Source organism: Anser anser (genome assembly GCF_964211835.1).
Source record: "Anser anser genome assembly, chromosome: 11".
Lineage (NCBI taxonomy): Eukaryota > Metazoa > Chordata > Aves > Anseriformes > Anatidae > Anser > Anser anser.
Genome location: NC_139732.1, coordinates 12,038,233 through 12,049,171, shown reverse-complemented (window position 1 = coordinate 12,049,171; position 10,939 = coordinate 12,038,233). Strand labels below are relative to the sequence as shown.

Below are 10,939 nucleotides of genomic sequence, written 5' to 3'. Positions count from 1 at the left end.
CACGGACCTGTGGCCACAGCCCCGGGACCCCCCCGATAGAGGGACGCAGAGATGTGTCAAGAGGCTCGTCTCCCTAGGTTGCCTCTGCTGGCCCAGGCTGGTGGGCTGCAGGTGGTGGCAGGAACGCCGGCAATTTTAGGGAGGAATCTGGGAGGCAGAGCAGGTGGCAGAGGTGCTCGCAGCCTGGCGGTGCGGAGCAGCCGAGACAGTTTTAGCAGGCGTTACCAGGGCCCTGTCACCACGCGTACCAGCCCCCAGCTCACCTCCTGCTCTCAGCTCATGGGGACAACGCGCCCTCCACTTCTCGCAGCGTGACCACAAGCCATCGCACTTCAAACCGCAGCTCCGTAGCCGCTACTCTTTGAGTGACCCAGCCACATCTGCCTCTCCGTCCCTGCAGATCTCCAGCTGTCACCAGCGTTACCCCAAAACCAAGTGGCTTTCTCCTGTGGCAACCACAAGCAGATCACCTCCACTCCACCTCTGGACCAAATGCATTACCTGCACCGATGTTTACGACAAAGCAGCAAGATGCTTTTTTTTTTCTTTCCCTATTTTTTTTTAATACAAGAGCTGTGTATTTAAAAAATATATGACTTTTATTTTTAATTTCTACAGCATAACCTTGCAGGATATTTTTTAACAAACTGTGCAGAACCCTATCAAAACCAATCGATAAATGTCCAAACTACTGCACTGGCTTTGGGACAGGGAGCAGGTGCTAGGGCCTTGTAGCTGTATCTGCCCACGGTACAGGGGGAACTGGTCCCTCTTGTTCCTATGTGCCAGGCCAGGCTGTTTGCTCCAAGCTGTGATAGGAACATCAGAGGAACAGCATGGTACTGAGGTGGGAGCGAGCCCAGCTCATGCGCTCCAGCGTCCCTGAACAGATGCCTTCCCCCTCTTTGGGCTGGGGGTGCTGGCCTCCAGCAGGTCATGGCTCTGGCCGCGCTGGAGCCAGGGTCTCTGAATCCAGGCCAGCCCCCCCGCCTTAGGGACAGGGGTCTTGGTCCCCTCCCCCTCCCCCCACCTACTCTTCCCATGCAGTTTGCTGAACCGATCAAGAAATGAGACAAGAGGCTGCTCAGAGCACACTTGGGCTCCAGGTGGTCTCAGCTCAGGCATCCACGTCCCTGTCTGTGAGAATCCAGCACGCCCACTTCAGCATTGCCTCGGAGATCCTGCAAAACCAAAACGGGAGCCAGGATGAGAAGGGAATCCAGCTGGGAACACACAACAGTGCCCAGGCAGGCTTGCAGGGGGGAGGGACAAGCTCAGGACCTGGTGCAGGGAAGCTGGAAAGGCCAGAGGGACCCCCTGGGCTGCAGGGTGGAGTGCCCAGGTGCCATGGGGCTAGCGGGCTTCGGGGGTGACAGCAGTGGCTAGCTGTGGCCACAGGGCTCAGGGCTGGGAGATGGCAGGGTCCATCGCTGCACTGACCTGACAGATCTTATTTGCTCGCAGAGCTCAGGGCTTGGGGCCTTGTATTTGTACTGGAGCGGCCTCTCCTTCACGTACTGCAGAAGCAAAGAGGACAGTGAGCTTGGTGCTGGAATGCAGCTGGCCAGCTTGATGGGCCCACAGAAACGCTCTGGTCCCTCCCTTCCTCCCTCAGTTCCTGCCCTTCCACTCTTACTTCACCTGGAGACCTGGAAGAGGCTCCAGCGAGGGCTGGGTCCCACCCAGCTCCCTTCACCCAGCGCCCCAGGTGGCAGGGGTCCTCCCCGCACCCCGCAGCCCTGCTCTGCCCTGCCAGGAGCGAGGAGGGCTGGCTCAGGTGGGGCCACAGCCTGTGCTGACGCCTGCTTTCAGCTGCTCATCTCCCACAGAGCCAGGCACCATCACAGGGGTGAGGAAAGGTCTGGGGGTGTGACACAAGGGGACACAAAGCTCCCCTGGGGCCACGTCAGGCCCATGGGATCCCACCAGCTGCTTCATCTTTACCGGCTGCAGAACTCTGTGCTGCTCTGGCCTGGAGCTGGGGCCGCTCACTGAGGTTGCCTGCTCTTCCTCCTCCTCCTCCTCTTCCTCCTCTGGGGACTCCTCTCTGCGTTGTGGCCTGCGCTCCTCCCTTCTGATCTTCTTTGCTCCCCCTGTGCTCACGGACTCCAGCTTCCTGCGCACCTCTCCCCCTGTGCCCCACGAGGCACCTCGTCGAGGCTGCTTCTGCTGCAGTCCACTGAGGGACCTCCGCCCGTCAGGCAGTGCCGGGCCACCTCCCACCGACAGCTTCCTCTTGGCACCCGCAGCCTTCCTGCTCTCCTCTGGGGCTTCTCCTCCCTGGGTCCTGGCATGAGCCAGGCGATGCTTCAGCATGTCTGGAGGGAAAGCTGTGCCGCTGGAGTCTGCCTGCTCCCGGTGAGGCACCCCTTCGGTATGGGACGCTAGGTGGCTGCCGGGCAGGACAGGAAAAGCTGGAGAGAGAGACGGCAGGTTGGCCTGGGAGTCCCCTGATACCTGCGGGCCTCGAGCAGCACAGGGGGAGGTGCAGGCTGCCTCTGCAGCTGATGTTGCCCGGCTCGTGCCGGCCTTCACAGGACTGATACTGCCATACGAGGAGAGCAGCGAGGGAGAGGAAGTCTGCACCGGGTCAGCCTGCAGCAAGCCCTGGGAAGAGTCACGGCTACACGATTCCAGCAGGTCGGGGGTGTTGCTGTCAGCAGCCACATCCTGCTGGGCCTCCGGCCTGCATGGAGAACTGTGCTGAAAGGACTGCTCTGGTAAAAGAGAAAAAAAAATAAAACACAGTCACGTTGGCAAGGGGCACGCTGCTGGTGGTAACACACGGGAGCAGGACCCGTCCTAGTACGTTAGACAGGGCAGGCAAGCATCAGAGCTGCAACAAGGCAGGTACAGGAAAATGGGACCACTGGGGACACCAGATGGGCACAGCACTACTTTCTAGCCAGGAGAAAGAAAGCCAGAGCCAAGGAGGAGCTGTGCATTCATGCGGCAACAGGAGAGGGACTGTCTGCTCCCAGCAAAGTGTGTGCGCTCCACACAGCAGGAGACTCACCTTCTGAAGAGGTCAGAGTCAAAGACATCGTGGGAAGCATGTTCCAAGGATTGTCCAGCGATGCCTCTGAGCTCCCTGACACCACTGTCGACTCTGCAGCTGCAGAAAAGTGATTTTGGTGAGTGATTTCTCGGTGCAGAACCAAGAAAGCTGTTGTCTACTCCCAACCCTGCAACGGCTGAAAAGAATTCTGAGCTTGTGCAGACCAAGACCTCATCCAGGCAGTGGAGAGCCAGGTAGTGCCCGCAGGGCATGCAGGCAGGAGGAAAGCCTTCCCTTGCACCCTTTCCTTTCTTTTGTGGGACTAGCAGAGTGACCAGCCTCTCGCTGCTGAGGCAAAATCAGAGCCAGGCAGCCACAGCTGGAGCCCACAGCTCCCAGTAACTGCAGCTGCCACCTTCTCCACCCTAGAGCCTGAGAGGTGAGAAACCTCATGGGAGCTGCTCATGGTCTGTGACCTGTGAACCTGGTCTTCATGAGGGACACACAGGTGCCCTCTTCTGCTGCGTCTGGAACAGAGCCTGCACTGCCCAGGACAGGATGCAGGAATGGGACTGCTCCCTGCTCACTCAATGCTGGGAGTCCTGGTCTTCCAGAGACCCGGCCCTGCTGGTACCTCCTCTGCTTAATGCAAGGACAAAAGGGGCTGAGCAGACTTCAGAGGAAAATATTAAGAGGTTGGATGGGATCTGCATGTCCCACTACTCACAGCTGGGCTGCGACATGACACTCTGGTCGCCTGGCACCGTCCTGTCATAGTTGCTCTTCTCAGAAGATGCTCCACATGCATCTGCAATGAAAGGAACACTGCTGCTCACACACCAGCACACTGCACAGCCAGAGCAAAGGAATTCTTTTCCCCTTCCCAGACATCTTAGGCACCTGGCAGCACTTCCAGCACCTCAGCAGTCTGAGGAATGAGATAGCAAGAAAAGGAATGTGCCAAGCAGGCTCAGGACCTACAGAAGAACTTCTCAGGGTGTTCTGCAATCCTGGGGCCTGCAGCTTTCAAAATTCCACCTTCTAGGTATCCAACTGTTGTGCTCAGCCCATAACCACAAAAAAGTCCCTTATTTCACCTGATTGGGTTTTGAACTGCTGACCTGCCTACCCTCCAAATGAAGCCACAGCACTCACCTGCCTTAGAAGCATCGCCATCAACCACCCCCTCCTCAGGAGGGATTACCAGGACGTTGGCTGGGACCATGAAGGTGTCCTCACGTGGCTGAAATGAGAAACGTTACTTGTTTTTTTGCTGTTCAGTCTCACTCAAGCTACAGGAGCTCACCCACAGCTGGCAGCTGAACACCATCTCGCTCTCCAGCAAACCTCCGGTTCTGCCCACTGCTCTTCCCCTTCCTTCTCCCACTCCTCCAGAGCAGGATCCCCACCATGAGCTGTCACAGCCCTGCCTCAAACGGTCACAGAGAGAGCTCCACATCAGGCACTTCACAGCAGCTGGACTGACCTCTTTCTTGAGTTCTGCCTCCCACTGCGTCACAGGAACCTTGTCCTTCTCTGTCTCTTTGGACACCTGTAAATCCAAGCATTCCTCAGCACTTTCCTTCAAAGTCTCAAGCTGGTTCTGTCCTATCACATCAATCAGCTGTGAGATGGATGGCTCTGAAGCAAGAACAACACACGTTAGTGGAAGGGACACCTCAGTTCAGGCAAGCCTCATTTGCAAACGATTTTACTTTCTGTTGCATGACTGTCAGGTGTGGTCAAACCCATGGAAACACAAAGCTGCATTTCCTGCATTTTTTCTCCCCATCCACAGAGGTCCTCACATACCTTCCTAACACACTACAAGGATTACATCAGGCAGCCATTTCGGAAGCAGAGCATGGAAGCAGATAGGAAAAAGATAACACCACTGCTTCTGGTCAGACAACCCCGCCAGGACCACAGGAAATCCAAAGGTGTGTTCGGAGCTAGAGTCAGCTCACACATGCAGGCAGCTTCCTGAACTGAAGGGGCAATGGGGAACTCAAGGAGCCCTTCACGCCGCAGCCCAAGGGCAGCCCCTGAAGCAGAGCTCTGGGGCAATTTCTCCAGGCTCTCACTACTTGGAGCAGCAGCACGAGCATGGGCATGCAACGGCCTGTGCTGTTTTAACTGCTAGCACCAACGTGCCCTGCTTTAGGCTTAGCAGCACGGCTTTGTGCTAGTGCCCTGGGTGGGTGGGACTGAGCCTGGCTCCTGCAGGAAACACACACAATGCTGCTTCTTGCTATCTGAGCAGCCAAGGGCAGACCCTCCCTGATCTCTGGGGCGAGAGCAGGCTCAAGTCTGCCAGCAGAACCAGGGTGAGCCAGGCTGAGGCAGGCACAGTGCCCTGTCATTCAGCTCACTGGCACGTTTGGTTGCGTTTGTGCTACATCTGCCTAACACAGACCACGCTCAGAGGGGCCACGAGCCCCCAGCAGGCAGCCACAGCCCTGTGTGCCCCCCACAACTGTTTACCTGAGCTGGGAGCAGTCCCCAGAGAGAGACTCCTCCTGCAATGACCAAGGATAAGAGAAATGGTTAGGACCAAGGCACATGCAAGCCAGCAGCCCTTCGCAGCTCTCTGCTGCAGAGCATTACAGATTGAGCACTCCGTCTTGGGAGAAAAGGCTCATGGAACTAGCGGATTCCCTGCTGGGGCCGGTTCCAGCCCCAGGCTCCTCTCAGTATCCCTCTAATACCCAGGAAGGAGCCTCGTTCCTGAGGACAGACCAGTGGAGACCCCTCCAGATCTCCAGAACTGGGGCTCCCTGGGAGAGGCCAGAGAGAAGAACGAACATGCACTTAGACACGCTGCCCCAGGCTGGTAGGAACACATTCCCCAGAGGTGTTTTCTTCCAGCTCTGCCATTTAAGAGGCTGGGGTTGGAGTCAGTGTCAGCACTGGGCAGAATCCTGTGTCAGCAGGCTCTCACCCATGACAGTGACTCGTTTTGTACTCTCTACTCAGCTCTGTCACATCCCAGGGCAGCAAGTCCCACAGATTAACAAGGAACTGCCACAACGTACCTGCCCTTGCCAGCCCACGCTAACCACATTCAGAGCCTGCACGCTCTCATCGTGGTGTCTGTGTATGTTCCCTGGCAATCGCCAGCCCTGTACTTACAGCCAGAGCTCCTTTATCTTCTGTAGCACAGAGGGCTCGTGGTTCCTGCAACAACAGAGAAGACAGTTACTGATGTGGCACTTCCTCCCATGCATGCGTTCCTTCAAAGCTTCCAACACAGACATTCCTCTGTCAAAGAGCAAGAAAATCTCTATCACAACCAGGTTGCAGCAGCAGATCTCTTAGCCTGGTACTGCTGGTGTGGCAGACACCAGCTGCTCAGCTCTGGGGAGGCGCACAAGCCCCACAAACCAGCAGCTCGAGCCCCAGCCTGCACCTTGGACGTACCCGTTTGACGAATCCATCCTCTGTCTCTCCATGGGCAGCACGATGAACTGATGGGCGGTGAGATAAAACTCGCAGTCCTCCTGTTGGGGTAAACGGAGCCCATGAGGCACAGGCAAGCGGCCACAGCTCTGCTCCCTGCCACTTCAGGGCCGGTGAGCACCCAGCCCAGCCCTGCTAACAACCCTCCAGCCTCAGCAAGTTACTTCCATTCACCAGGGCACTCACCAGCTTGGCCTCCTCCCGGAAACACACTGTGTACTTTTGCAAGACGATAATTCTACAAACAAGGCTGGAAAGTCTGAGATGAATGTGGGTGCTAGAAAAAGAGCAGAAAAGGACCACCTTGGAGAGATGAAGAATGGAGTCAGACCACCCAGACACATCATGGGGTTCCCCTTACAGCTATGCCAACCACATGGGGGCATGCTGGAATATTTCTCAGCACGAATGTCAGGGACTGAGCGCAGCACAATGCTGAGAGCTGCTTTTTATCCTTGCCTCTGATACCAGCAACCAGCCAGTCACTGCCCCAGCTGAAAAACAGAGAGGTTATGTCCAAACAGGAAAGCTGTGGAAAGCTGCTGGCACTGAAGGAGCAGCCCAGGATACCATGGTTAACACTCCAACTCCTTTCGCAAAGGCTTTTTAGTCATTTCTGATCATGTTAATACGGCATCACTGTTTCTGCCATCGATCTCTGCACTTCCTAACCAGCCATAACTGGAGCACCAAGTGCCAGAGTTCCAGCTGGCCCCATCTAGCAGCAGCTGCCTCTTTCACACAGATTTCCCACCCCATTATTGATTAGGCTTAACAAAACCTGAAAAAAGACCAGGCAGGAGCCCCACTAGCAGCTGCGGAGAGCTGCTGTCCCAGCCACAGCCGAGTCACGACAGAACCCACTTTTCTTCCGCCCGCAGAGCTTCAGCTGTAATGACCACTCGGATGTAGTAGGACCCATCTGAGACTTGTAGTTCAGCATCTTGGAGTGCTCCAGCTTGGTCTGGAGCACTTGAGTCACTCAAAACCTATCAAAACATTGGGGAGGGGGGAAAACAACGTCACCCACAGACTTACCAGGGAACAAGGAGAGCACACCGTGCCTGGCTGAGAGCATGGACTTTTAGAAGAGAAGTTCAGCATTCCCTGTGAAGCCAGATGATAAAGACTGCCCCCGGGCCAAGGGATGCTATATGCGCCCATGCCTCCTGGTGGGACCAGGCAGGCTCAACACCAAGACACGATAAGGGACATGCTGCATTGTGTGAGAGAGTGGTCAACAGTAAGAGGGGAGAGAAGGCACAACCAAGCATTTTTTGCTCAACCCAGCAGCAGGAATTCAAGCAAAAGGGGCTGGGCAGGCTTGCAACATGCACTAACAAAGCAAAGGGAGAGACAGAGCAGCAGTAACTAGCAGAATTACAAAGTTCCTGGTGTATCAACCCTGAGCTGATACTAAGCCACGTACACACTCGATCAATGCAAGCCCTGATGGATGCAACAAGCTTCTCCAAGTCCCACGCATACCTGACAAGCAGGCTGGGAGCTGTGGGTCGGTCCCGGCCTGCCCTAAGCACTGCAGTCCCCTGTTACACACCTATGGTTTGGTTCATGCTCTTCACTCACAGAGGGGACGTGAAATCGCACGTCACACCATGCACTAATGCCACTGGCATCTGACAAAAGACGCGCACGTGTCGTTTAAGATGCTCTTGTCCCCGTCATCCACCAGCCAAGCGACAAAGGGAAGCAACTCTGAATACCAGCATCAAGAGCAGTGTCGCCCACCATGCTCTAAAGATCAGTTGTGGCCAGCTGGGACCTTGTGCTGTCAGTGAGCCCGACAATCCTACTGCATAACCTCCCTGTACGAGCCGACCAGGCTTATGCTCACTGCTGGGTTCAAGGACGTGACAGCTCACCAGCTCACCAGTCTGTGCTTGCTGCGTCCCCTCAGCCTCTGGCCAAAGCCTGGCCACCCTGTGCTCGCTCACCATGTGCAACTGTTCGACTTCCAGCCAAGGCAGACTGGCTTAGCAGGCGCTGCACGAGAGCCCTGGCACCAGCAAGAGACAGAGCTGCTCACAGGACTGGTTAGAAAATAAAAATAAAAATGGTAGATTTGGAAGTTACAAGTCCGAAACAGGTAAGGAAGAAGTTAGGCATAACTGGGGCCCACAGCAACCAGGGGAAAGGCTCGGCTGCTCAACACTCTCAACCTTCATTAATTGCTCAGGACGCAGGTGGCTGCAGATTGGAGTAGTCACACTGAGGCACCTCTCTCCATTAATTCCTCAAGCCCTAGCAGGGAGATGCTCACTCATAGCTGGGTCTCCATCATCCCAGAGAAAAAGATCCCCCACCAGGGAGCAGGGACTGGGCCAGGAAGCGGGGAACCAGCGATTTCACCACCTCCCCATCTTCAGATGGGGTCAGGAACAGGAACACAGGGTCTTCCTTCTAGCTGTCATGTTTTTCTCCCCATCTCATCTCTTCTTCCATTTAAAAAAAAAAAAAAAGACAATATCCATCTTTTGCCATCCTTCTCCTGTAAGGGCACAACTCCAGCAGCCAGACCATAATCACAACCGAGCACAAGAAACTGCACGTCCTGCCCTTGCCAATCTCACATCCAGTTGTGCAGCTGGGTGTCTCACAGCATCTTCATCCAACCTCTCCAAAACACAGCCCACTAGCCACATCACAGAGGGGACTGTGAAGCATCAGAGGATACCAGTTAGTAATTCAGCTATCTATATATTAATATAACCACATTACTCACACAACTCGTAGTTACCTGACTACATTAGTAAGTCCACAGCTAATGATAATTCAGCCCGCCTTTCTCCACAGTGCTCGCCGTGAGGTGGAAGAGCAAGGGCAAACATCCACAAGCAGCTCTCACCCTTCCTCCCTGGCCAAAGTGGGCTGCTGCTGGGCAGCAGAGACAAAGGGGCTAGCAGGGCATCACACCTCCAAGCACCGTCTGAAAGGAGTCAGCAGCACCGACTCAGCTCGGTTGTGTCCTCCTCATTTATGTCACCCAGCAGGCCTCAGACCGACAAGGGTTCCCTCATTACGGCTTTCTCCTGACACTTCAGGTAGATCACCGATCAAGCCTCAGCACAAAAGCTCTCCAGGGGCTGCACAGGAGCAGGTCCTGTCACCAGGAGCCCCACAGCCTGAATCACAGGGCCAGAGGACCTGCGGGAGGAGGAGAGGAACGGCTCGGGGTCCCTCCAGGCCCCAGCGTGAGAAACTAAGTTGTGTTTTTGCAGTAGAGAACTAATTTTCTGTATTCCAAGGTAGTTGTGTAGCCACAATAAGGAGAAATGCTAAGTAGGTAAGTGGACAGTAGAAGGCCTCACTGGTCCAAAATAAGGTGGAAGCCTGAGAAAAACAGGATGAGCAGTGTGGGAACAGTAAAACAAAGATCACAGGGTCTCAAAACATAAGAAAGGGGAAAAAAAAGGGAAAAGGGAGAAATTAAAGGGTTGAAAAAAAGAAAAATTGTACAGATATGGTATAGAGGTGCATTGAGCAGCTTGTGAACCTGTAGTACTCAGCTAATGAGGAAACAGGGGAGGTGATCAGGCATCGGGTAATAGGGAATAAAAGGTTATGCTTTGTTTACTATAATGCGGTCCTAACTGGCAGGACGCCCGCCGTTACAATCACGAATAAAACAGCTTCACAAAAGATCCTGTCTGAAGAAAATTGAGATTTTTCTCACACCAGGCAGGGCAGGGGGCTCCAGACCCCCCGGCACCCGCTGCCCGCGCTCACCCAGCGGCGCGGCGAAGCAGAGCAGGAGGCGGGAGAGAGGAGGGGAGGCTGCGGGCTCCGTGTGAGAAAGCACATGCAGGGGTGCAACACCCAGCCGAGACACCAGAGAAGGGCAGAGCTCCTCCGCCTCCAAAGCCAAGCGGAGGTGTGGAGGAGGAAGGCTCGCCAGCCCTCGGGCACCGAGCTGGGCAGAGCTGCCGGGAACGCGGCTTCCCCTCGGCACCTACCCGCAGCACCTGCCCCGCCAGCAGGTCCCCGCTGGCGTCCCGCTGCTCGTAGTTCACCAGCAGGCTCGCGATCCACGGCTGCAGGACGTACACCTTGGGGGCGGACAAGTTCTTGCTCTCGTACACGAACCTGCGAGGGGCGACAGGAGGCGCCGCGGTCGGAGGGAGGAGGAGGAGGAGGAGGAGGAGGAACACAAGGAGCCGAGCTCCGCTCCCCGCCGGCCGCGGCAGCCTCCTCACGGAGCCGGCCCAGGCCCTCCCGGCCTCGCCTCACCTGGCCCCCGGCGTCGCGGCCGCCCCGCCCGAGCAAGCGGCCGCCGCCATAGCCCGACCGCCACCGCCGTGGCCCAGGAAGAGAAACCGCGGCCGGGCCCCGCCGCATCCGGGGCGGAGCGGCTCGGGGGGGGCGGGGAGATGGCCCCGGGGCTGAGGGGGCCGGGCTGTGCCCTCGGGACGTCCCCCGCTCCCGGTCCCGGCCCCGCGACCCGGCCCCGGCCGGGGTTTTCCT

At 56.3% G+C, this 10,939-nt stretch overlaps 1 protein-coding gene across 1 annotated transcript; it reads right to left on the bottom strand.

Annotated features, from left to right (window-relative positions):
* Window positions 1-580: 580 nt before the first annotated feature.
* LOC310905554 (uncharacterized protein) lies at window positions 581-10,854 on the bottom strand. The gene is made up of 14 exons (XM_083851972.1): window positions 10,706-10,854; window positions 10,432-10,561; window positions 7,322-7,446; window positions 6,644-6,734; window positions 6,419-6,498; window positions 6,131-6,175; window positions 5,483-5,517; window positions 4,485-4,639; window positions 4,154-4,241; window positions 3,726-3,806; window positions 3,017-3,115; window positions 1,945-2,717; window positions 1,441-1,517; window positions 581-1,181 (listed from the first exon to the last, which is right to left on the bottom strand). The coding sequence occupies exons 1-14, from the start codon at window positions 10,753-10,755 to the stop codon at window positions 1,118-1,120; spliced, it is 1,893 nt and encodes a 630-aa protein (XP_083708098.1). The 5' UTR covers window positions 10,756-10,854; the 3' UTR covers window positions 581-1,117.
* Window positions 10,855-10,939: the final 85 nt, after the last annotated feature.

Bases quoted from the DNA above. Each gene is read 5' to 3' on its own strand.
- LOC310905554 (XM_083851972.1), bottom strand. From the start codon at position 10,755: ATGGCGGCGGCCGCTTGCTCGGGCGGGGCGGCCGCGACGCCGGGGGCC. The intron at 6,735-7,321 runs GTGGGTTCTGTC...CTCTTTTTCTAG, and splicing joins GCTCTGCGGGCGGAAGAAAA to CACCCACATTCATCTCAGAC. The intron at 5,518-6,130 runs GTAAGTACAGGG...TGGTCATTGCAG, and splicing joins AAGATAAAGGAGCTCTGGCT to GAGGAGTCTCTCTCTGGGGA.